Source organism: Passer domesticus, chromosome 3 (genome assembly GCF_036417665.1).
Source record: "Passer domesticus isolate bPasDom1 chromosome 3, bPasDom1.hap1, whole genome shotgun sequence".
Classification (NCBI taxonomy): Eukaryota; Metazoa; Chordata; class Aves; order Passeriformes; family Passeridae; genus Passer; species Passer domesticus.
Window position 1 is genome coordinate 52,800,554 of NC_087476.1, and position 25,709 is coordinate 52,826,262.

General features: G+C 44.9%; 2 protein-coding genes, 1 long non-coding RNA gene and 1 other non-coding gene across 5 annotated transcripts in view; 2 read left to right on the top strand and 2 right to left on the bottom strand.

Moving 5' to 3' along the window:
* Positions 1-434: 434 nt before the first annotated feature.
* On the top strand, positions 435-11,752 carry HEY2 (hes related family bHLH transcription factor with YRPW motif 2). The gene is made up of 5 exons (XM_064413081.1): positions 435-566; positions 1,736-1,814; positions 1,918-2,001; positions 4,605-4,686; positions 9,530-11,752. The coding sequence occupies exons 1-5, from the start codon at positions 484-486 to the stop codon at positions 10,213-10,215; spliced, it is 1,014 nt and encodes a 337-aa protein (XP_064269151.1). The 5' UTR covers positions 435-483; the 3' UTR covers positions 10,216-11,752.
* Positions 10,853-17,634, bottom strand: LOC135296593 (uncharacterized). The gene is made up of 2 exons (XR_010358654.1): positions 12,944-17,634; positions 10,853-12,449 (listed from the first exon to the last, which is right to left on the bottom strand). It is a non-coding gene; the product is annotated as an uncharacterized LOC135296593 (long non-coding RNA).
* A 4,880-nt stretch (positions 17,635-22,514) lies between these two features.
* On the bottom strand, positions 22,515-22,586 carry TRNAE-CUC (transfer RNA glutamic acid (anticodon CUC)). Its single transcript has one exon. It is a non-coding gene; the product is annotated as a tRNA-Glu (tRNA).
* A 210-nt stretch (positions 22,587-22,796) lies between these two features.
* NCOA7 (nuclear receptor coactivator 7) overlaps positions 22,797-25,709 on the top strand; it is an 85,084-nt gene continuing 82,171 nt past the window's right edge. Inside the window, exons 1-2 of one of the 2 annotated variants that reach the window (XM_064413076.1) lie at positions 22,817-22,928; positions 25,072-25,252. The gene's annotated coding sequence lies outside the window, so the exon portion shown is untranslated. Of the gene's footprint in view, positions 22,929-25,071; positions 25,253-25,709 lie in introns of both variants that reach the window. The other variant, XM_064413075.1, reaches the window with a different exon arrangement.

Here is a 25,709-nt window from a genome sequence, read left to right on the forward strand (position 1 = left end):
CGTGTGTTACGGGCGGAGGGGAGCGAGATCGTCCCAAATGCCCGGTGACAGATGGACAGCGGGGCGACACCGGCCACCCCTCTTCTTCCGGCAGCATCGGAGGGCTGGGAATCCAGTACTGCTCCTTCTCCCCGCAGGGCGAGCTCAGAGGATGCTCGGAACCCCGCACCCCTCCCTCCCCGGCCCCGTGCCGGCTCCGCTCCCCGCCTGCCGTGAGCCGAGGGCGGCACGGCCCCCGCCGGGCTGCCGCCCGCTCCTCCGCACGCCTCCGCGCCCCGGCGGTGGGCGGCCCCCGCCCGTCACCCTCGGCAGGGCGGGCCTTGCCGGGGGCGGGCCGTCGGGCTTGAGGCTGTGCCGCGGCGTGGGAAAGCGCCTCAGAGAGGGTTTGCTCTGCTGGCGGTGCGGAGTCGTGCTGTGCCGAGCTGTGCCGTGCCCGCAGCCCCCCCCGGATTTATTTATCTTTACCCCCGCGCCGTGCACACCATGAAGCGACCTTGCGAGGAAACTACCTCAGACAGCGATATGGACGAGACTATAGACGTGGGTAGCGAGAACAACTACTCGGGGTAAGTGGGGCACCCCCGGGGCCGCCGTCTCCGTCGGGGGCACGGGCCGGGGTGCACCCCGAGCTGGGGCAGGGCGAGGGGGAGACCCGGACACCCCCTTGGGCTGGGGGTGGGCGGCCTGCCGAGGTCAGAGTGTTATGTGCCCCTCCAGGTCAGCTGGCAGCTCGCTCGTAGCCCACCAAAAATTAGCCCCGCGCTCGGACTGCCCGAGCCTCGAAATTACGCGGAGCGCTCCGGTAGCTTTGTGAGCCACCGGGCTGCGGTTCATTAGCTCCGCTTAATTTGCCATTTGCAATCAGACCTTTTCCAAAATCGCTCCTGATCAGGCCGAACAACCTAAGGGAACCGGCGCCAGTGGGAAATGAGCCGTGGAAAGGAAGAAGGGATCCTCAGCAGCTGAAGTTCAGCAAACCCGCCGTGCGAGCCGAGGGCGAGCAGTGGTGTTTGCCCAGGGAGGGTCGCGCTGCGGGGACGCTGAGGGACTTCAGGGCTCCTCCTGCCAATTTAGAGGTTCACGCACCAGAGCCCTATCTTGTCCTCATCAGTGGCTAAATGAGTATTAAAAGATGCTGATGATTTTTTTTTTTTGCGCGCGCGCTCATGATGAAATAAGAACAACTTTGTACTTCTGGGTAGTATCGTTTTAAAAGCAGGTTTTGAATTTTCTCCTGGATAATGCAACAGAGCCAGGCTGGGCACCTGGCATCGTACTTGACCATCTACTGACTGTGTAGCAATGGGCAGCAATGTCAAAACTCAGCAGGCCTGGCAGAGGTTGTGTCATCGAGTATGTCCACTCACCGCTACTGTTGCCATATAAGAGATGGTTCATGTGGATTTGGGCCTGGTTCTTCAGCCTGTACTTGATAGGCAGGACTTGATATGCAAAGAAAATGAAATCTGTGCTGGGTAGTGAACTGTCTGCAGAAAAGGACCCTATTTCGTACAGAGTGTTGGAAAATTCAAAATGTCAATTCAAAATGTATGCTGAGGCAATCAAAACCGAAATGCGTTGCTGTCTTCAAAAACACTGTGCAATGCAAGGCACATCTTAAAAGCATTGAAAATGGCATTAGAGGGACTGTGCATACGTAATGTGGTGACCTAAGGTGTCTTCAAAGAGTGGTGTCAAGTTGTGCAACACCTGACATACTTTTATTGTTTCGCAGGCAAAGCAATAGTTCTGTCATTCGATCAAATTCCCCAACAACAACATCTCAGATCATGGCCAGAAAGAAAAGAAGAGGGGTATGTTTCATTTAATTATTTTTGCATCTGACAGTTTGCATGTGTGCTGTGATTTTGCCCTTCATTTTTATGAACTTAATGTGTTTTGTTTTTTTGGGAATAGATTATAGAGAAAAGGCGCCGTGATCGTATAAACAACAGTTTATCAGAGCTGAGGCGGCTTGTGCCAACTGCTTTTGAAAAACAAGTAAGCATTTTTTTTTTAATATAAATTCTGTATCTCATCTGGCAATGTTAGTTCTCTTGTAAATCTCATTAAAATAATACTGTATGTGTCCTGATCTGGCACAAAGCAGGCATTTCAATAAAATGCTTTGTTGTGGCAAAACTATTAGAAACATAATTCATTATAAGGCTGAAAAACATTTCCATTCTTTGGCTTGTTTTTCCCTTAAGGGTAACTGTGTTCTTGTTGCCTCTGTTCTTTCGATGAATTCCAGTAGTGGTTTTGTTAAAAATGTGCTTTACTCCATATTAAATAAAAAATAAAAATACACAAACCCAACACAATTCCCCAAACCTGTATGTAAATTAGCCTTCTGTCTAAATCTTTAAATATCATTTACTTTGCCGCTACTTTAACGGACCTTTTTTTTCCAAATCTATACTTTCATTGCAAGCTAATCAGTCCAGTTTCCTGAAAAGGGAGCAGACAGTCTGGATTATTCATATTTTAAGATTACTCTTTAGAACCAGTGCATTAGGAGGTGGATTAGGCCCGTGTTTGTCAGCTGATGAAGTCAGTGATATATTCAGACTTTCAGTGAGAAAGTATTTAGTAGGAAGTCTGAAAGCATCCAGTTAACTTTGGCTCAGCTCCTTGGTCATGAAATTACAGACCAAGACCTTAGAATACAATGTTTCGGGGGGGGGGGAAAAAGTAATTTTGGTTTTTCCATTCAAATTATTTTTTTCCATATCTTGAATTTTATTTTTTGGGCTTTGATTCAATAGTCAGCCTTGTTCCTGTTTTGCTAGAAGTGTCTAGCAATCTATGGATATGTGCAACTGACACTATGTTTCAACAAAAATGAAACATCTGAAAATAAATAACCTGACTTCCTTGTAATAGTAAAATAAAAAAACCCAGAAAGTAAAATCTGAGAGCAAGATTGGAAGGTGTTGAATGTAAGTGGTAACTACGTGGCAAACACCGCACCGTGCTAGGCCTGTTTCATCCCTGGCCTGAGCAAAAGCCGGCTGAAAAAAATAAATTTGAATATTGGTTGAGAGCATCACTTGTGTCACCTGCAGTATGATTTTTAGTAACTGGTAGTTGTCACTGTGCCCTTTCTGGTTCTGGCAAAACTGTGACAGGGATATTTTCAGCTAGATAAACAGGGGCAAGAGACAACAGTTGTTTGTCCCATTTTATTGTTTATTTCTTGAAAACCACAAACATTATAAAACAAGCCCTACAGAGCCTTTGGAAATTACCCAGCACCATGCAGTTTTTAGCTATTAGTCACTCTCACTGAGACGGCTTGTACTGTGTCTATGGAAAAGATGAAGTCTGAGAAAGCTACAGGATGTAGCTGCATGTAAAACGGGGAATTCTGACCAAAAATTCACACGCACATCAATGTTGGTGCTTTGAAAGCAATAATGAGGTTGAAAAAAGTACACTGCCATAAAAATGAGCAAGTGCTGTATTTGAATCAGAAAGTCCCAACATTTTCCCGTAATATGCCAAGGACAAAGTCATCAGTCCTTGCCCAGCTCCTTGACATTCAGCTCACTGGAGATTCCAAGTTGGAGGTTTAGTTTCGCTTCCGCCTCTCTCCCTCCCTCCCCAAGCCCCGTGCTACTCCCGAGTGTGGCAGAGATGAGCGCTCTGAAGCACGGCTGCACAGCACCGGGTAAGCTTTGCCCAGCTCAGAAATGGGCAACCTGGGTGAAGCTGGCTGGGACAGTGAGGTGGCCCTGATGATAACTAAGAGAAAAAAATTGGCTCGCAGGATGTGATCCACTGGTGGCTGCAGCTTGCACGGCCCTGATTTTAACTGATGCCAAGGGACGATCTCTTGCACTGGAATAACATTTGTGTTGTCTGGGTGCATTTCAGACATCCGAGGGAATGCTACCAAACAAAATAGTTTTATTTATACATTGATATACCAATAGTATCTTTTGAGTTCTATTTTGTACTTTTCCAGTATCTCTTGTAGCTCTGTGAGCCACTCTTAGTGTCAGACAAGATTTTTACTGCTGGAGGAGCTACACTCTTTCACAGTACTTAGTCTTTGCAAAGTAGGCCTCTCACTAACTTAAAATACTGTGGACTGTGTGGCAGTTTTTTCAGTCAAAAAATGAGAATGGAATATTCAACAAGCAAATGACACATTGCAAATTAACAGGCCACGAAGAGAGGGACAGTGCTGGGTGTGTGTCCGCAGGGACACCTACCGGTAATAGCACAAAAAGTAACGCTGCAGCAGGGTCCTAAGCTGTGGCCACACAGATCCCTCCTGCCAGCTCTCCACTTGTGTTTGTTGTTAAAAAGGAAGTCCAGAAAATTACGTAATTCTCTCATTTCTTGAAGATGTCATCTCTACATTACCTCCAAGGCCAGAGCTATGCTGAGGTATAGCCCTAATAAAGGGAAATTAGGGAGATGGTATTAGTCCTTAGACTGAGTCTGGGAAGCAGATGCTCACGAAAGAATTAAGCAGAGAATGTCCTAATGATAGGGGAAATTGAAACCATACAGCTGAGCTCAGTGGAAAGTATATCAAATTAAAGTTTCTAGTACTCGTAAGCCTTTGTTTATATGTGTCTCTTATCTCAAAGGGATCTGCCAAATTAGAAAAAGCGGAAATACTGCAAATGACAGTGGATCATCTGAAGATGCTGCAGGCAACAGGAGGGAAAGGTAAGGAGCCAACATTTTTTTTTTCTAATATTTGGGGAAATCTCATCAAAAAAGTGCTTTGAGGAGCTGTGATAGGCGTTTCCAGATTAAAGGAGTGGAAATCAATGCTAATGGCAGGATTGAACTCGTGGGAAAGAGCTACTGGGACAAAAGAAGCACTTGACCCTGGGCTTGTGTTTGCTTTCATAACACTGTGGGAGTAAAGGCTTCATTCACAGGCAGCCCAGTCAGAGATTTGTTTGGGGTTTCCAAAGAGCACTGAAATCTGCACAGGGAGACAAAACAAATACACAAACACCAAACATAAACAGGAGGTTTGTGGCAACAATTGTGTAGCAAAAAACCTGATGCTAAACCTCATTATTGAGCTGCTATACCAAAGGAAGTGAACGGAGAAGAATTTTAATTTATGTTTAAATATTTTCTTTGTTCTGGAAAGACTTTTCAGTTCCAGGTTAGACCATCTCATTCACCAGAACAAAACTCAGTCTTGCTCTGTGCAGCTCTAGGTATCTGATAAAGCAAATGGGCAGGCAATGCTCTCTGCACTCACATTTCTATGCTGTATTTGTGTGTCAGAGGCCGGCAGAGCTCCCGGTTAATGGGTGCTGGCGTGACGCAGTGGTTGCACTCGCTGACCCATTAGATCAGCTGAGTGCCGGGAGTCGAGCGTACCTCGCTTGTGCAAGCTGACAGTCCCAAGGCTGGAGGCCAAATGGTTTCAGCCACCCACGAGGTGTTCTGTGTAGTCATGATTTTGGAACTTATTTGGAGCGAAAAGCTTGCTGGCATTCCATAAGCATGGTCCCACGTCCCATGCCATCAACCGTGATCATACTTTGAATTGTTGTAATGGAAACCAGCTGATTCTTCACTCACCCACTATGCCATAGAGGTAAAGGCTAGAAAAGAAACTGCTGCTTTCTGTCTCTTACTTTTTTTTGACCAAAGTTTTTAGTGCATATCTGAATTATGCTCCTCTCCTTACCTTGCAGCAATTAAAAAACTTAGCTTAGAATCAGTGCATGCCTAACAGCAGATGACTATAGGAAAGAAAGTTAAAGGCTGGTTTTTTGTTATTTGTTATTTGTGAAAATTAATACAAAAGCTGACATACCTTTTTTCTAGGTGTTAAAGAGTTTTTTCTAGGAGTCCATTTAAGCTTAAAATTTATGAGTAACTTATTTGATAAGAGATGAAAGGAATTTTATTCCCTGTCAGGTAGCAGACATGTCTCTTGATTCCTCAGAAAATGTACAAAATTTAAAAAGAAGGTTAACATATATATGTAAAAAGTCCTTGAGAAAGCACTGTAGTTGCTAAAGACATGCTCTTGAAACACCAGAATTGATCGTGGTTGTGCAGTCTGTATTCAGGTGATTCAGACCTCTGTGTGTCCGAGTGACCGTGCCTTCTTTGAGTGTGTGGCTGTGTGCTGGTGTCCCACAAGCTCTGTCTCCCTCAGCACGGAGCACACAGTGCTTGGCTGCTGAGGGAAATGGTGGCTGTTTCTCTTCATCCTCCCCATGCGAGGTATGGCTCAGCTATCCCAGCCTGACCCCCACGTCATGCTGCGCATTGTTCCTCTGAGGAGCTGCAGCAGCTCCCACCCCTCCGATGTTTGCACCGGCAGCGGGATGGCCAGGAGGTGAACCCAAATGGAGACCTCATTCATCAGGAAGCTTTCTGCCCCGGCTTCCCCGCCCAAAAAAAGTATGCAAGGGATTTTTTTATAAATGGGTCAGGTCAGGTGGCCAAGTGGGGCAGGGGATGGAATGCTTGGGATGGGAGCTGTGGGACCGAGAGATATGTTGGTGAAGCCCAGCCTCTGGCTCCAGTTGGACAAACTGGATGCTGTTAGCAGTCCCAGGTCTGGCAGTCTGTTCTCTTCCTTGGTTGGTCTCTGCTGCCATGTCTCTCCTGCCCCAGCTGACACCGGCATAGCTGTGGCAATGCGGGAAAGGATGAAGTGTTGTGGTGTGGGGAGAGGCAACGCAGGCTTATTTCTGCAACTGCCTTTCACACCATGATCCACCATGGGTGGCCCATCACAATAGTACCTGATCGCTTCACAAATACTACAACTTTATCTGCTCCTTCTGTTCTAGAGATAAGAGTAATCTCACTGCACAGGTTAAGAAACTGTAAGAAAAAGAGATTTGAGAATGAGTACTGGGCAAAGTTTAAGCCTGCATTTCCTGCTTGCTTAATGTTTTACTTTGCAATCTAACTAACTAAAATAATAAATATATTTTCTTAGAGTATTTTTAAAGTAGATATTTGTTTTATTTGCATTTATTTCCCTCTTTGTAATTCATCTTGTGTGCCAGAGGGTTTTTTTGGTATCAGCAAAAAAATTAATTTCATCATTTTTACCAGGGACCATCACTTCTTTCTGCAGAAAGGAGAAATGGGTCCTGATACCCATATGCTCCCCTGCGCTGAGGACTGTCCTCTTCCTCACACAGAAAGGAGAACATGATGGGGGAATGGGTGGGACTTGGCAAGCCAGGATGGGGTTGGCCACCACTCAGCACACTGATCCCAAGGTGGGCACTGCGGGAAAAAAGCCCAACACGGCCTCTGCCCCTTCTCAGAGCTGCCTGGGCAGGCAGGCAGGCAGATGCCTCCCAGGTCCTGTGCAGACTCCGCGTTTCCGCTGCCCTGACGCAGGTGTGGACAGTGGTCTCATGTTCACATTGAGTTATTATTTTGGCCTAAAGCCAGGGCTTTTTGCTGATGGTGCAAGCAAGTACAGGGGAGGAGTGATTCGTCAACAGTGAGTTGCTTGCAGAGAACTCAGTGTGGTTTTATTGCAGCTTCGCTAGAAATTTATCTTGAGTGAGTGCCACCTGGATCAGTGCATGGGTTCATGTAGCTTAAGTGAGCTGTGTGCAGCACAGGTGGGTTACCAGGACAAATGAGGTAAAACCAAGAGTTCCTGTTCATTACAAAACACTGGCATGTGCACATGGTGGAGGATGTTTGTGGGTTGGGAAAGAAATAAGAAACAATGTTTTTAAGTCTCTCTCAGAAGGGGGAAGCTGGTGAAGGGGAAACCGAGAAAAGATAACCATCAAAATATAATGGAGCCTGGGAGTCCCAGATCTCATCTAGCCTCTGTTTTCATGTCTCGGCCACCATAGGAGACTGAAAGGGAGCCAGGATCACCAGGGCTTTGGGATGGCTTGTCACAGAGCCAGCAGCTCAGACTCAGGGGAAGCTGGTGACAACCACATCCCCCACATCTCTTCCAGTCTGGAGGGAGGGAGGGAGGCCGGGAAGCCCTGGCTTGAGCCGAGTGCTCTCAGGACTCCCAGGCTGGCTGACTCGTGGCCAGGGCTGGGAAGTGGTTCTGGCTGTGCGTCAGCCCCTCTGAAGCTGCTGGAGGTCCTGGAGCCTCCGGCACAGCAGCAGTCCCCACGCCAGGCTGACTGGCACCCGAGAAGGTGCCCTGCTATCTCACTGCTGCTGGCACGCCTGGCCTTTGTTTCTCAGGAGTTCACTCAAACCTTTGGTGGCAGTGGACCCGGCAGAAAGAAAGCTGTGGGGAGTCAGCACTTGCAGACAGGAGTCCTCAACTCCTCACGCTTGTTGGTCTGCTGGCTGAGCCAGCGTTTCCCTCAGGTTCAGATGAGCAAGTGGGCCTGCAGCAAAAGCACCATCGTGATTTGGCAAGATGGAGTGTATAGTGAGCAGGGGATTTGGAGCAAAGTGGATAAATGTGCCTGAGTTAATTCTATAATGTGGGCGTGCAGCGGCAGAAACACTTCTTTCTATCCTGAAAATTGATTAAAATGAAAAAAACCATCTAAAGTGCTAGCATTTTTCAGAAAGGCCAAGATTATTTCATGACAGAGTACAAGGCATTGCTGCCATGTTCCACCATAAGAAAGGCACTTGATCTTTATATCCTGACACTCATCACAGTCATGCATACCTAAAAATTTTCATTGAAAGTGAGAGGAAAGACACCATGCCAACCTTGGAGTGGATAGGATATTATCCCCCAAGGAGACAACATTTAAACTAAAATAGGAAAATTCCAAAAAGTGGAATAGGTTTTTTGTGGTTGAAGCGCTGCAAGTTAAACACAAGATTTTATGCTCAACCCTTTTAGAAAGGGAGTATCTTTTCATGTGCATTTAATAAAACTTTTTTTTCAAATGCTTTTTTGTCCCAAGCCTATGGAGCTCCAGTTGCTGTTTGTTGAAATACCTCATGGGCCATATGACTGTCAGTCTTCCATCTCCAAATTAGCAATGGCATTACATAAAACGTTTTCTCAGTAAAGCTTTTTATTGTGTGTGTGCAGAGTCATCACAAGATGTTTTTTGTTTGTAGTTAAGCAACACCGTATGTCATATTGTCTTAATGACTCTGTGAAGTAGATGGGACCCCGGCAGCAGCTACAACAACTATCTCACAATGTCAAGAAATAGTTTGAAAGCATTAGGATGAATGCCAGTGGAGGGAAGAAAAGGCAGGGTGGTACATGCAAGCTCTCTGATCTCCAGCCTGTTTCTTTATGTGGATAAGCATCTCATTCACACATACAGGATCAACACTGCACTGCAGCAGCTTGCTGAGGAATTTCAGGAGAGGAATCATGTATCTTTTAAAGTGTCTTATGGACTTATTTCTTTTCATTTGTACATTGTCTGCATAAACAACTGCAGCCTATTACATTACAGGGATGGTCACAGAGATCATTTACAGACCAGAGAGCAAACTTCTGTTGCACATCTTAACCCATAAATGGCAGACGGGAAATGGCGGTGGCTGAGCCAGGACTGGGTTGGCCAGCTCCACACTCAACACGTATTTTGCCCTCCCCTTGCAGGTTACTTTGACGCTCATTCCCTGGCCATGGATTTCATGAGCATCGGCTTCCGGGAGTGCTTGACAGAAGTGGCGAGGTACCTGACTTCGGTGGAAGGTCTCGACACGTCCGACCCCCTGCGCGTTAGACTCGTGTCTCACCTGAGCACCTGCGCCTCTCAGAGGGAAGCTGCTGCCATGACCTCCTCCATGGTCCACCACCACCACCACCACGCCGTGCACCCTCACCACTGGGCAGCCGCCTTCCACCACCTCCCGGCCGCTCTGCTGCAGCCGAACGGACTGCACGGCTCCGATGCTGCCCCATGCAGACTCTCCTCGGACGTGCCCCCTCACGGCTCCGCCCTGCTCACGGCCACCTTCGCCCACGCCGATGCCGCCCTCAGAGTCCCCTCCGCTGGCAGCATCGCTCCCTGCGTCCCTCCTCTCTCCACCTCCCTCTTGTCCCTGTCGGCCACTGTTCACGCCGCGGCCGCAGCAGCCACAGCTGCAGCCCAGAGCTTCCCCCTGTCCTTCACCGGCACCTTCCCCATGCTCCCCCCCAGCGCGGCCGCCGCCGCCGTCGCTGCGGCCACCGCCATCACCCCTCCGCTGGCCGTGTCAGCCACCGCCAGCCCTCAGCAGGCTGGCACCGGCGGCGGCACGAAACCCTACCGACCCTGGGGGACTGAAGTTGGAGCCTTCTAATTCCCCGCCCCGGGCACACACACCTCTTCCCACTGCAGCTCCCTCCTCTCCCTGTCGGCACACGTGCATGTGCTCCCACCCGCGGGCCCGCCATCCCCGACCTCCGGGACGCGCCGTGCCCTCCCTGCTCAGCCCTCACCCCAAGGGCCTGAGGGGGGCCCCGAGCCCGCCGAGGATTATCCTCACTGCCGGTGTCGGAGAGGACATGGGGAGGCACCTTCTTCCTCTTCTCCGTTTGTCTTGCTGGAGGCACCTTGAGGGAGCAGCAATGGCTTTCATAGCAGTGTGACCATATCGGCATGTAGAGGTTTCCTGCAGCATACGTAGAAATACGTAGGCATTAGAACTCATAGTTCTCCAGCTATGCATCCTCGTTTGGCAGAGAGGTGAGGGATTGCATCTACCGGGTCTCCCCAGGCTAGAAGAGGAGTTCCAGTTTCATAAGTGCCTGACATTGAAAAAAATAATAAATAAATATATATGTATATGTGTGTGTGCTCTGCTAAAACAAATAACCATTGCACAGGTATGGATATGGTATGGGAGAGAGGTGAAATTCTGCATTCAGCTCCAGAACTAGGATACTTTTCCAGGGCAGATCATGCTCTTGAAGGGAAGAGGTTTTTTTAGCCAAAAGATTGCCAAGGAAGAATGTTTAGTTTGACAGGCCTAGTTCTCGCTTAGTTCACTTTCTTTGTACAGACTTGCCAAATTGTGACGTCTAGCATAGCATTGGCAAAAGCAATTATCCTATCAGTGCTGGGATTAATGAATGTTTCAGCATTGCCTGTGAGCCCTGAGGCACCCCTTTTTATGGCTTAAACATGGTGCTAGCTCCTATCTGCACAAACAGTGAATTTGTCATGCACCCAGAAGTAGCCACCTGTTGAAAGTGTGCACACTTGGATACTGTTGATTCATGCCAATACAAGAGATTCAGTGTTGTAAGAGTTCAACTTAACTTATTTAGCTGTACTTGGACACTTTTAGACAATTCAGTGCAAGATCCCTCTTCTTTTCTCTATCAGCTTCTGGGAGAATGATCACTCTGGGTATGAATGAAGTTATGGTAGGGACAATTTTTAAATTGGCTATTAACATGCCAACATTGTAATGTGGGTTTGATTCCAAACCAAAATGAATGTATTAATGGGATGTGAGTAAATTATTTTGTCAATACCCAGATAACTAGTGCTGCATAAAATGGTTTGCTTTCATTTTTTTATTACAGTGACTTAAAATAACCTAAGTATTTTAATACAACCAGTCAAGAACTAGAGATTTTATGTAAAAAAAAAAAAAGAAAAGAAAAATAAAACACAGCATGTATTATTATGCACTTGATTTCTCTGCTGTGTGGAGAAAGCAATAAGCATTGAAAATGTTAAACATTATGCAAAATATACTTTAAAATATTTGTTTTAAAAATACTGTACCTAGTCGGTCTTTTATGCATTACTTTGTTAACCTTTTTTCTATGCAAAAGTCTTTACATATCACTAATTAAATGAAGTCCTTTTTGACTGCGTTTTATGGATGATTTGTTGTAGTATTTGTTTGCTTTTGAAGAATACTTGTGGACTCAAGAGTTGTTTTCTGCCCCTGATAACAAGCCTGTTGGCTGCTCTCTACTCTTCTGCTCCACCTTCTCCAGCGGGATCTGGAATAGGCAGGGGAAAATAGCAAAGCAGCATTGGTTTTCAGGCTTGCAAACTGGCTCTGCATTGATGGTATGCTTAATGACACCAGCATATCTGTTCATCCTGGAGAGCCCCAAAAATGAGGTTTCTAGGTTTAGCTTTCCATAGGGTTTAGAAGGTGAAAATGGTAACGCAATGACATCATTAACCCATAAATATATGGAATGAAAGGAGGTAGTTTGTACAAGTTCTGGTCTTCTAATTTGACAGTTCTCACTGAGGCAAGGGTTTGTTACTGTTTCATCAGACCTGCCTAAGCCCCTCTGTGGAAAGTGTGGAAAGCTCTGTTTATAAGGATGAGGACAAAGTCTTACGTGTCTGAATGCCGAAATAACAGCTGGCAAGACTGAGGCACAGAAAAAGGGGATCACACCACAGCCAGACAGACACTTCACCTGTCATCAAAAGCCTCAGCAGCCTCAGCTCGGTGGCTCACACTCCTGTCATCCTTTCTCCCAGATATTGAACCTGGAACTCATCCCTGCCTCAATTAGCTGGTCTCTGGCACTTAAGTGAGGAGGGGTTGTCATTCACCTGAAAAAAAAGGACAAAAGAGGGGGAAGAAGTCTTGTAACCCCTACACTGTTAATCAACCTTGATATTCTTTGAAGTAGTGTTGTTTGGGGGGAATATGACTTTTTTTTTGTTAAGGGCAGAAATGCTGAGCTGCCGTTCTGGCATATTTAGCAGTATACAGATGAAGTATAATTCACTTTCTAAATGTGTATTTTCAAGAAAAAAGAGGACATTAGTGGCTGGTAGATAAAAAGTGGGGTTTATTTGCATGAAAGAGCAGGTTGCAGCCCTGCTTGGCTGCAAGCTGTTAACTATTAACTTGCCCTCAAAGAGCCTGGTAGGAGGTCTCTCAGGCATGTATCACCTTAAAAATAGTCACCCACTGACTTGGTTCTGCCTAAGGTCTTCAATCTAACTGATGTACCTCAAAAAATCATTTGTTTCCCAAAATGCAATATTCTGCCTTGTTCTAAAAAAATGGCAGTTTGAAAAGACACTGATTAGGTACACACCACTGATAGTTTTTTGCAGCCTGTTTGTGTTTATCCCATTTTCACTTTCAAAAAACAGGCCAGATCCATGAGTTGCTGCTGTGTCCTCTATTGCTTGTTTTGTTGGCTTTTGGTCTCCACTATTTCCTGTTGTGTTGTCTTCTGTATCGGTTTGGTTTGAATCAAATCACCTGAGGAGCTCATCCTTCATGCCTGCTTATTCCTAGGCTGTGGGGAATGTTACCTCTCTGAGAGTGGATGAAGATTTTCCAAGTGATTAATTAACGACGAAGACTCATATTTCACATGTGCTGTTGGAGAGACATGAGAGGGTTATAGCTTCTGGTGGCTTTGGCTGTAGCTAACAGGTCAGAGCTGAAGGTGTCTGTGCAGTTTTTAAAACAGACCAAGGGAAAGCTGTTTCCTTGGCGTAACCAAGATGCAAAAGTTAGGCCTCGTGGCTGTGCACGTGCAACCTTACTTCAGCCCTTTTCTATCTTCATTGTGCATTCAGTGAGGAATGGACCTGGATGAAGAATAAAGTTAGTAGTTTATGTAATTTAAGAGCAGATCATGGCACATACTACAAGAACACAAGTCAGGCTGCTTGTTCAACAGTTAACAGTTGGCTTTGACTAACTTTTCAATGGGTGGGTTTACAACTTTAAATTCCAATTATCAAGAGGATCAAAGCAGGTTATGCAATTTCCTAGAATGTTTTTCTTAAAAGGAAAAAACTAAAAACCAATTCTGTCACTCAGCATTAGCAGGCTCAAAACCTTAGCCCTCAGCAATGCAAATAAAAAGCACTTAGGCTGCTGAGAGAAGATTATTACCGTAGAGAAGAGACAGACAACTGAGAGGCAGCGCTGCCTGTCCTCCCTTTGCTGTGATTGCAAGTGGAGGAAATCCGGCATTAGGTATTGCCTCGAAGAAAAACCGGCTACTGTGGCCGAGGGCTGAATGCATATATTTAAAGTAGAATAATCGGCTGTGACTACCTCTGCCTGAACAACTGCCAGGAGGTGCCAACTTATGCTGCTGCCTCCTTAGTGTGAACCTTCAGAATGTTTGCAGCTGTTTTGAAAGATGGTACTTCAATGAGGATGCCATGAGATAAGCCTGGAACATGGATTTTGGCAAATTCTTAGGGCTATTGTAAAGAAATAAGAGGAATCTCTTCTTTGCAACAGGAAAAAGTCACAAGCACCTTTTAATCAAAATATATAAAATAAGAAAATACTGACATTTGAAGAGGACTTTTACCAGCTCTGTAGTCACTAGCCTCATTACTCATCTGCTTCTGTAGGCACGGATAGCCTGAGATCAAACAACTGAGGACCTGAGGGATTGAACTGGTAGTTTTGCTCAACTTTGAGAAAATATGAAGGAGTTGGTATAGCTTTGCAAGCTTCGTGTGTCCAAGCTTCATTTCTGTGAGGCCACTGCATGAACTTGAGTTAATTTTACTCAACACTGAACTTTTTACTTGTGCACTGTTTCTCTGCTTCATCATTTTACACAGCAAATACTTGGACACTACTGTGTAAAATCTCAAAGGAATGACATCTGATCATAACCAGAAATGATAAGTAGAGGAGCACCAGGCAGGTGCTAGAAATGCTGAGATCTCCACTCAAGGGTAAACCAAACCTCTCCTGATTTATAAATGAAATAACATTTTGACAGATAATTCACAGATCATTTCCATAAAATATGCAGGATTTTATTTTGGGGGGAGAAGATGTGGTTGGTTTTGATTTGTTTTCTTATCCTGGTAATTGCTTTTACTGGAAGTTGTAAAGTGCTATGAATGTGCAAACACAATCACTTAGTCATCATTCAGTTGTCTAAATGTTTGCCATGTCCTAAGTTTGGCTCCAAATATCACTTTGGAGGGGGTAGGTGTCCCTTGTGTCCTGTGTCACCTCTGCCAGTCCTGTGCAGATGCCTGGGAAATCCAAGCTGCTTAAGTCATGATATATGTTAGGCCAGGCAACTGAATTTCTCTCTATCTTGCATCATCTCTGGAGATACAGGATTTCAGGCTTAATAATATTTTCATGTGTTATCTAATTTTTTTCAAAGAATTAGACTCCTCACCAGTAGAAACAATAGAACAGTATCAAAATCATTTGGTGATAATGCATTATCATCTATCACTCCCAAAGATCAGTCAACACCTCAATCAGCACTAATTTTAGAAGTTTTCTTAATGCTCTGACTTCAATAGTGGTGGTGATTATAAGATAATGTCAATATAATTTGTTTTTAAAGGGATATTTTTCTGCATTTATGGTGGCTGTGTAAATCTGGGACACATGAATTAGTGTTGTACCCTAGATACTCAAATTCCAGAAGCAAAAGGAAGTGATTATTGGAAATAAAATGAAATATGTATGGTTGAATTACTTTCAAGGCCTGAAGAGGCAGATTCCTTTCCTACAGATATACTACTGCCAATATTGAATTCAAGCAAAGCTAAATGTTTTAGACAATGTTTTAACAGTGCTATTACTTATTCTACAGGAAAGTCCTTCTGAGTTAGTGACTGAATTTTGCTTTCCACTCAGTTAATTTTCAGGATTTTTCTCTTCTACAAAGAAAGTTTTCAGGATGAAAAAATATCTCGATGCAACACTGAAATTTTGGTTGCTAGGAAATTTCGAACACTGCCTATGTGAACTGCAAGACCTCTGCCCCCACTCCTGGAAACAGTGTCCCTACAGAAGATGTAAAGGAAATGGTTTTACCTGTAAAGAATTTACCTGTAATAGATATTACTATGTGGTAAGTGAAAATCTAACAAATGAGTACAAGGCAATATATAAACCCAAACAGACAAAACTGTAGTTATGTAAAGGCCTACACTTTTCCCCCCTTACTTTTGATTTAACTCAGAATGCTGTATTTTTTTCATATCTCAGAGAGAAAAGTAATTTTAATTTTTTTGAGAAAAAGGAACTTTCTCCCTCCATGAGTTTAAAGCAAAAGTTAAACATTTAAGGTACACTTTCACAACTTGGTTAACAGGACAAGGTCTGTTGTGTGTGGATTGTTCACGTAGCTCTTAATGTCACTTGCCAGCACAGCCCTTGGTTTTATTATACAAGCCCTAAAATAAAGTAACATTGTTTTTCTCCCCACCCCCTCTCCCTCTGTTGCTTTCTAAATGTATTTGGTGGAGGAGAAGGAAGTTTATTTTTCTTGGCTTTTCTGGGGTTTGTTTTTCTGAAGAGGCACCAGGGTGGCAAGGGGGGAGCAGTGGTGGGGACTCTGGCTCCTTGGGCACCAACAGCATCTCTTTCGCTCTGGGCAGGCAAAGCTGCTTCCTCTCCTTTTCCCTCCCCTGCCCTCTTTTTGGGCAGCTGTCCCACTGGTTGTCCCCCTCCCTCCTTTCCCAGCAGAAAGGGGATGTAACCTTAGCGAACCAGGCAGCCACCCCAGCAGGGGCTGGTGGCGGGGACCAGCTGCCAGCCTGCGGTTTCATGAGGCTGTTTCAGTCCCTCTTACCACACTTTTTCATTTTGTTGATCATAAAAGCTGAAGTGAATGTTTTCTGATAATTATCTCAGACCTTCAGCCACAATCAACTGTGACCAATGTCTGCTTCCCTCCTTGTGTTATCAAGAATCTGATACCTGCCCTGCTACAATGACTTTGACCCTTCAATTCATTATTGCATTTAGTGAATTAAAATGCTCCAAACAGGAATCTCAAAACAAAATAAATAAAACCATTTCTTGATACTGGTGAAAACTGACCTTCATGTGCCACCCTGTCCTCCTTCAAGGCCTGCTAAACCGTCAAGAAAGATTCCCATTAGTAAATCACTATTGGATCATTAAACCTTTTTAAGGCAGTATGTGCCTTACCAAGAGAATGAGGATTACGACACAGCAGTGGCTGCTGCCCACCGACAATCATGGGAACCGACCTCAGTAATAAATCCATTAATTATCTGGCTCACTTTGACCGGTTCTCACGCCAGAGCCGCTCCTTTGATGTGACCGTCAAAACCCAAGGATGCCCAAGAGCAGTAGCCACCAAGAAAACAAAAGAGAAGTAATAATTCAATATAAATATGTAAGACCTGCTTGCCCATATGCCCAGCTTTTGCAGTGGAGTGTTTCTGTGCCGGTGGTTCAAACTGGAGGCAAAAAAAGGGGAAGTAAAGCTCTTTTTCTCCTGTATACAGCCTTTAAAGTGAAGAAGAACTACGCATGTTAGAGATATTTTTTAGCTATTGTTGACATGCATGACTTTTTCAGTCCCTGTTGCTTTTCAGTGTTACAGTTCATCACCAATATAACTAAGAACTTGTCCTGCAAAGGAACTAAGGATGTATTTCTGAGGGAAACAGAGGAGCTATTCCTCTTCAGTGTGATTGTTTGTATAAACAAAATTCTTTATGCTTTTAATCCCCCTGCAGGACCAAAACTTTAGAGGATGCATTTTTGTCTGATTTTTAAAAGTTATGGGTGTCAAGCTACTTTTTGAGTGTTTAAATACATCACAAATACAACTTGTTTGTTAATTCACTTCTTGGCTACTCACCTGTAAAGTGGGAACAGTGTTAATTAATACTTGTCCTTGATCTTGTCTAATTAGATCACAGACCCCAGGGGAAAGACTAGTTCCTAACTCATTGTCATCTTGGGCGCACTTTTAACCCAAGTTTCTATCCCTTAACAGAAGCCTTTGGTTAACAGAAGATAGTAGCTCTCCTGGAGCCCAGATGCTACTGAGGAAGGCAAATGTCTGATGGCATAATGGATGACATGGAAGGAAAGCCCCTTTGAATGCATAACCAGAAGAGAAGTAGAATTCATTAAATTACATTTAGTCATCTTACTTTTTGGTTTTTTTTTGAGGATCAGCAAACTGCAATAAACAGTAGGTACAAGAGATTTTAAGATACCTGCTTTATCTTCAAGATACCTGGATTTTGCCTTCATCCACAGCAGAACCACCAGCCACTCCTTTCTCACCAAAGACATGCTTAGGGGGATCATGATGGTAAACCCAAGAGAGATCACTTCAGAACTGGGTTTGGCATGTGCACAGAGGCTCCCTGTGAGCCTTGTAGCAGGCAGGGGAGTCATGGTGATAGGAGCTCACATTCATCTCCTCACATGCTTCACACTCCGCTTCAGCCTGGTTACTTAGGGGAAGAGGAGAGCAGCATGGTAGGAAGGATGAAAGCCCTTGCAGGCTACAGCAAGGAGCTCCATTTTGATTGAACCAAGGCCACAGTCCCAACAAATCTGAAACTGAGACTTACTACCTGGCTTGGGGTAGAGAATGAACAAACTACAAAATGTCATCCTGATAGAATTAGGCAGGTGGTTTCTTATCTGAGCAGACAGGAAGAGCATTCCTGTTTTTTTCCTTTATTTTGCTGGATCTCTTGTGCAGAACTGCAGCTTACACAATACAAATTATGCCAGTTATGGAATACAGAGTTGTAATTTTTGTAAAAAAATCCCTTGCAAAGGGTGCAGGGGCAGTTTGGGTGGACAGCCACAAAGGCACCCTGCTGTAACCACCCTCCATCAGCTCAGCTACCTTGTCCTTGTCTGGGGTGCTGCTATTCCCAGCTACATGCAGCAGACACACCACCCACCAGAGCATGTGTTGTAATACCAATTTATAGTCTGTTGTTATTTTCCTGCTTTGGGGGAAAAACTGGAATCTCCCAGCTCTGTTTTCCTGCTAGCAAGACAAAAATTAGGCACATCATAGTAACATTGTCAATATAGTTTACTAAAGTGTGATTATTCAAAAGAGCACATGGGAAACAAAGCATGGAAAGGCAGAAGGTAATGATTGACTGTAGCCACAAGGCAGTATAAAAAGGATCTAGAAAGCAGATTTGCAGCATGCAAGAGAAAAATTCAGACTTTTAAAAGGATCAGAAGCTTTCATAATTTCATGATCAGAGTACTTCTTAATAGGACATGGCAACTGCTCCTGTAAAAGGACTTGCTGGAAAATGGTCCTTGGACAGTATTATCTAGATTTGTGAGTGCTAATTAAATTTGTATTGGACTTTCAATAACATTACCTTAAATAAACTGCCTTGGTTTGCATAAAATAATTTTTCTTAAACTCAATTCAGAGTAAATTTTCCAACTGTAGTTCTCAAGGAACAGTCCTGGCAGGATGTGCAGTGAGATTGTCATATTTTTTTTAATCTTATTGTCCAGAAGGTGTTTCATAGTGAATGTGTAGCTCAGGAAGAAACATACAGTTATGTTTTATAACATCAATATTATATAGAAAGAATTTTGAGATAGATAATAGGTTGGGGGGAAAAAAGCCTGGAAAAAGGATTGTGTGCCTGAAAGCATCTTTTTGCTTTTTGTTTTTCCTTCCACCCCACCAGTTTAATAAACACTTTGCCTTGTTTGTGTCCTTTGACTGCCATGGTGACAGCACTAATGTCATAGCACAGACTGCTCCCATGGCTCACCAGCCTTGTGAATCCATGCAGAAGGGAAGGGAATGAAACCAGACCTTATCTTGTGTCCTTGGGCACTGATGCCCCAATATCCTGACCTGGGATGCAGAAATTGTGGTTCCCTTCTTCACTTTGGCACAAACTTTCTGCATGACCTTCAGTTCAAAACCTACAGATGAAAAGCAGAGGTGCTGCTGACCCCAACAGAGTGGCTGTGGGGATGAACATGTTCAGGGACACATGGTTCTTTGTCAGTCTGGTAATGGTATGTGCCCTCATTGTATTAATGCCACAGACAGGATGAGGTGATAGAGTCTGAGTCACACTCCTGATTGTTTTTGTGACTTTTTTTTTTAATGTTATATTAAGACTGTTTAAAGACAGCTTGTAAAGTTTCCATAAACAGCATAAACTCAGAAACTGTGCAGTGATTTGCCTTAAAAGCTTCATTTGTACATGAAATTTGCTTTAGCAGCAAATACAAGTCCTTCATTCCCCTATAGCTCATTGGAATGAAAGGGGCACAACGTTAACTTAAGGAACTGAGTCTGAAACCTCCAGAGAAGGGGCTGCTCTGGGAACCGCGGGCGGCTGGTGGCAGACACAGGACCGAGATGCCACCTCGTGGCGTGTTCCCACAATATTTATATCACTAGGCAAAAGCTCGTTGCCTTGGGGAGGATACCACGGAGTTGCACTTGTTCATATCCACAATAAAACAGACAAAAGGGGGATAAGTAGCCAAGGGAATGTCCTGGGAACAGAATAAATCTAACGACTGCACGGCTCTATGCCCTTCAAACAGAACTGAAATATGATGGCAAGTAGGAAATACTCCTAAAAAAAAGTGGGAACTTTCATTTTCTAAAGAATTGTTAGTTGAAAAACTCACACAAAATTTTATGTTCACTCACAGCCAAGATACTTCATATAAGGTTGGAAAAAACTTACAAAATTGAACTAATGTAGGGCTGTAACTTAAAGGAGGTAGCAAGGACGAAAAGTTGACTCAGCTGCTGGTTTAAGTTGATCTACAGTTAAGGTATTGTCTTCCTTACCATTCTTGTTTCTTCTGCAGTTCATTTCCATACACCTTTGCTGTGACATGGAAAGCACTTGGTCACCCTTATGACGAAGAACAGAAATGAAAGTGAAAATACTTGTGAGCCAGCATCTCAAAATCTACCACAGTGAGAAGAGAATTCAGCTACATGTTGAAAATATGTTATTAATAATCTTATATTTGTTTGAAATACCTCTGCTCTAGCTCATGTGCTTTTGATTGCACTGCCAGTCCTGGGTAAAACAGCCCACATTTTCTGGGGCTTCAGCATGCCAGCATCATGAGTTACTTTTTATGTAAACTAAAAATACCAACAAAAGCTCTAGGAAGGATGGTTCTTCTACCAGTTAAATATAAGTACCCAGTTCCTTCCCTCCATCACTAAGATCCAGGAACAAGGAATCAGAAACTGCTGTAACACTGTTCAGCACACGCTCAAGGTGAACATTGATCTGGGGTCTTTACATCCCAGACCAGGACACCTTCAGTCACAGTGGGACCTGAAGTGTAAGGACACCAAGCCAAGAGGATTGGTGCCTACGCCTTGTGGGGTGAATATTTGCTGTCTATGCAAGGGCAAATTTCAAGTCTGGCATTAGACTGAAAAGGGATTTGGAAGGCCATTTGATAGCTTTTTCAGAGATTATGCAGCATTCCTAACAAAATACTGTATTTTGGAATAAATATTGGAAACTACTCTTTCTTTGCATGCAAGAGCTATTCTGGCATTTTTTTACATGTTTCTAAAGTCTTACATGTGATTATTTTTTCTCAGGTGACTCTACAGCTGGATTTACACTGCTAAGAGCATGCAAATGTCCTGCTACAAAATGAGCTGAAACAAAAAGAAATGCTTATTTTGTTCCTATTCTGTAAAACCATATATATGTATTTTCTGAGAATGTAGTCAACACCTGAAATTCATTTTAGCTTCTTCTAAAATTGCCCAACATTTTCTGACATAGAAAGCAGCAACTTCTTCCACCAACTTGGTAAGGCATTTCACTGAGATCAAAGAGGGAGAGAAGAATCTCCGAGCCCTCCACAGTTCTAATTAACAGGTAAACTGTTAATTATAGGGGGAAGTGCAGGATGAAATCATATAATTGTGACTTTCAGGGTGTTAGGAGATCCACTGAGACATTCCTCTTGCCCAGTCTGAGAGACTTGATAACTTGTCCAGCCCACTCTTAAGAACCTCCAGCCATAGGAATGCAATAATTCTTTAGGTGGCAATCTGTGGACCTGGTGTTTAACTATAATTTGGTGGCACCTTTTCTTTATATCTAAAGGGTGACAACAGCCCTTTTGACTGTTTGCTTTCTGCCTTAGAGCAAAGGTGATCCCTTCCCTTTGAATGTCCTCAAAGCTTCTTTTTCATAAAAAATATAGAGGAGGCCCTTTCCCACGAGACCTCCTGTCTGCATGGGAGGGCAGCCTAGGCTCTGGCACGCCCTGGGAAAGGCAGCCAAAGCCATTATTTCCAGTGGTCCTTTCAATCAGGCACCATCAAGGAGAGCCTGGCTCTATCCTCTTGGCACCTCATTTCAGGTACTTGTAGACATTGAAGAGGTTCCCTCTCAGCTGTCTCGGTCAAGGCTCAACAGGCCCAGTCACCTCATCCTTTCCTCCTAGGAGAGATGCTCCGCAGGGGGAAGGAGCGGGAGCACCCTAAGCTGTTAGAGAAGGAAAAAAAAAAAAAAAAAAAAAAAAAAAAAAAAAAAAAAAAAAAAAAAAAAAATTATTTCTAACTGCATGTGGCCCTCTAGGCACTTCTAGAATCCCTATCCCTGTGGGTGGGCATGGGATGTCTGTGACTGCAAGATTTCCAGGGAGATGCTACATCTTCCTGTGTCCACCAGCACAGGGTGCTCAGACTTTCTGCACAGCCCTCATGCACAATTTTTCCAACCTGTCAGGTACATCTTACAACTCCCGTGCCTCTGCTGGCAGAGAAGCCGGCCGATGGTCCCAGAATTGTAAGAGCAGAAGGAGAGGGCCGGAGAGAATCCTAAAACAATAACAGAGATGAAAGGAGTAAAGGTAGAAAAGAAAAAAATGAAGTCTTCCCTGACCGGGAATCGAACCCGGGCCGCGGCGGTGAGAGCGCCGAATCCTAACCACTAGACCACCAGGGAGGCTTGTAACTGTGTTCCCACTTCTTTGTAAAGAAGCAATGACAAAGCAATCTCCTTCCTTCGACTGTGTTTCACGGTTATCTCTTTGTGTTCCCACCTTCCAAGCAGTACCAAATCCTGGAAGCAGCTACACTGACGTTGTATTCCACCCCACGGAAGAGAACAGCGGCGGCAGGCTGGGGAGGAGAGGGGGCCGCCCAGGCGAGGTTGCTGAAGGGCCCTCGCCGTGGGCGGGAGGCGGGATGGTGGTTGGGGAGCGGGCAGGACGGACCTCGGGCGGGAAGGAGCGGCCAGCCCGGCGGAGCCGCGGCGGGAGCGGGGGTGGCTCCCACAGCGCCTCAGGCAAGAGCTGCGCGGCCGCGGCAGGGGCGGGGGGCGCGCCGGGGGCGCCGGCGGCCGGCGCCAGGTCTCCCTCTCCTCTTCCGCCAGCGCTCTTCCCGCCGGCCCCAGCAGGCGCGGGCTTCGCGCGGTTGTTTTCCCTCATTTCGTGTTGCCTTTACAAGCCGATCGTGACACCGTCGTCTATGTACAGGGTGTCGCTGTCACGGCTGCAGGCGGGGCCCCGTCAGCTGGGCGCTCTGCACCGCGCATCCCGGCCGGCGGCTGCCGGGAGGGGAGGAACGTGGCGCTTCCCTCCGCGCCGGCTTGGTTCCTGCAGCGGGCAGGCTGTGGAAACACCTCAGCCTGTCCGGGTTCCGGTGCTGGGCCTGCAGGGAAAAGCCTCTCTCAGGTGGGAGCCAGTGGCTCCACCGAGGAGATCGAGGTCGGTGTTTGCTGGCCTTGCCCTGCCGCGGCCTCCTCACACGATAGATATTAATTTGTGACCTTGGATTTTTTTGTGAGGGTTGTGCGAGCGGAATGAAAGCAGCCGGTGCTGCGGATGACCTCTGTGTAAAAGCTCTTTCCTCTGGCATGTTGTTTTCATGAGCATAAAAGATCTGGGAGCTGTACTAGCAAAAATAATATTCCCTATTTAGGCAGTGTCCAACGATACAGAAGGGTTGGCTCTGCCCGAGCAAATTTCGCTAGTGCTCAAGCCCTTTGCCTCTAAAATGCAAAAACATTAAAGTGTTAAGATAGATAAGCTTCAGACTGTGTGCTTGTGGACTGTGCAAATATGCATTAGCTGATCTTCAAAAGCTTTAGAGTCTGAAAACAAACTTAAGGGAATCATTTTCTTCTGGGAGGAGCAAAGGAGGTTGAAGGTGTTTGGTTTCCATCTCATCATTTGGTTTCCATCTCATCCCTGTTAAGCTGATGGTTCATTTCATCACAAAACATTTACTATAGCAGTCTAGAACAAAATGTTTGTCTTGACTGTGATGAAGCTTTCTTTGGTCTAAATTCAGCAATTTTACTGTGCGGTGAGAGAGATAACAAAATATGAGGTTAAAATCAGGCCCTCTTAGATAATGATCTGGTGTCATATGCAGGGACAGCTTTCCACATGTGTAGGATTGACAGCATCCCCTCTGGTAAGATGAAGGCATTTCAGGCCTTGAGGAGCCAAAGCTGTGTGGGGCTGGAAGCTGAGGTATCACTGTGCCCTGAGGTCACTTCAGAGAGGTGGGTCTGCTTGGGTGAGAGGGGTCAGCAGGTCCCAGCAGGTATCTGTGCCTATTGTTGAAGAGGCAGGCGAAGCGGGACCTAGTTTCCTACAGAGTGGAACCTGCAAGGAATACCAGCCAGATATTTAGGTGGTTATACTGCAGAAACTGAGCTAGCCATAAGAGTTTGTATACTCCACTAAGTCCACAGAGTTGTGCTTAAAAGCATATGTTTCTGCACTCTGAGTGTATCTCAGGTGGGTTTTGGAGGGGTGCTGACTTCTGTGGCTGTGATGATAGCAGCACTGGAGACAGCTAGGTTAGAACAAGGCTAGCCCCCCCCAGTAGCTGCATTGGCAGGATTGAAGATACAGGTTACAGAATAGTCATTGCCACCCTTAAGAGTGTCTCTGTTATGTGACACCACAGAGGAAGGCAGGGGTGAGCCCCTTGTTTCTTAAGCTGCCTCAATGACGGAGACAAAATACTCCCCCTGACAATTTCAGAAAAGTAGCTGAGCCTATGAAATATGTGGCCTTATACTGATGGCAGGGTGGGCAAATGTATTTTGTCCATGCCCTAGGTAGCTGTTAGATGTAGAAGCAAAGCAATCCTGCTCTATTGTGCTTGACAGTCAGCAAATCCCTTTCCAAATGGGTAATATATCTTACTAAATTTCTCTTGAGCAGTGAAAGGGTTGTTAATTACTGCCACAGGAGCAGTGAAGACTAAGGTATGTACAAGAGAAATTTACTGAAATAGCAAATCTTTTCCTTGATGTTAACCTCAGAGGTGAGGGCTGGCCACTAGACCATCAGAAAAATAGCATTGAGAGTCATATGCTGCCTAGTTATTTTTAGAAATGGCTTTCTTTACTGTACAAGTCATGTGCACTGACCAAAGATTGTGCCTCTCTTCTGGCTTCCTGTATCCAATAGAGAAGTGCATCAGTGAAACTGTCAGCGATTCCGCCTCCTGCCAGCACAGAAGCAGCCAGTGCCTGTGCCTGCATCCCTGAGATGGTAGCTGGAGAAGAATGATCTTCCCAAAGGCACCAGGAAAGGGATGTCAGAGGCTGATGTTTCTTTTCACTTAACGCTGGTGTGCCTGTGAAACCGAGTGAGTAGCATTCAGTGTTAGAGGTCACGGCTGTCACAGTTTGGTAGGTAAGGCTCAATTTTGGAACCTGGAAAATCAGAGTGATTCCTTTAAATGCAAGCTGTACAGCAGCATGCAATTAACTTGTCTGTTCCATATGAATACGTTACATATTATTATTACTTTAATTTGACACGCTGATTGATGTGTGACAGTAGACTTATGATGTAAAAATTAGTAAGAATAACATCAAAGTAATATGCTAAGTTATGGAAAGTGTATAATTTGAGTATGTATGTGATACATAATGGTAAGTACAAATTTTCTTTAGTACCTGGGGGTATATGCTTCAGCTCTAGTGAAAACCCTTGTACTGCACAGAAACTGCATTTATCAGTCCTCTCTTTCCTCAACCTGTGTGTTTCATGTGGAAAGTCTTGGTATCAGATTTTCTTCTCTAAGTTCACCTGACTTGTAA

What these genes read in the sequence shown, in the direction of transcription:
- HEY2 (XM_064413081.1), top strand. Translation starts at nt 484, where the DNA reads ATGAAGCGACCTTGCGAGGAAACTACCTCAGACAGCGATATGGACGAG. An exon ending in AGCGAGAACAACTACTCGGG is followed by an intron (nt 567 to 1,735) that starts GTAAGTGGGGCA and finishes ATTGTTTCGCAG; the next exon opens with GCAAAGCAATAGTTCTGTCA. An exon ending in CCAGAAAGAAAAGAAGAGGG is followed by an intron (nt 1,815 to 1,917) that starts GTATGTTTCATT and finishes TTTTGGGAATAG; the next exon opens with ATTATAGAGAAAAGGCGCCG.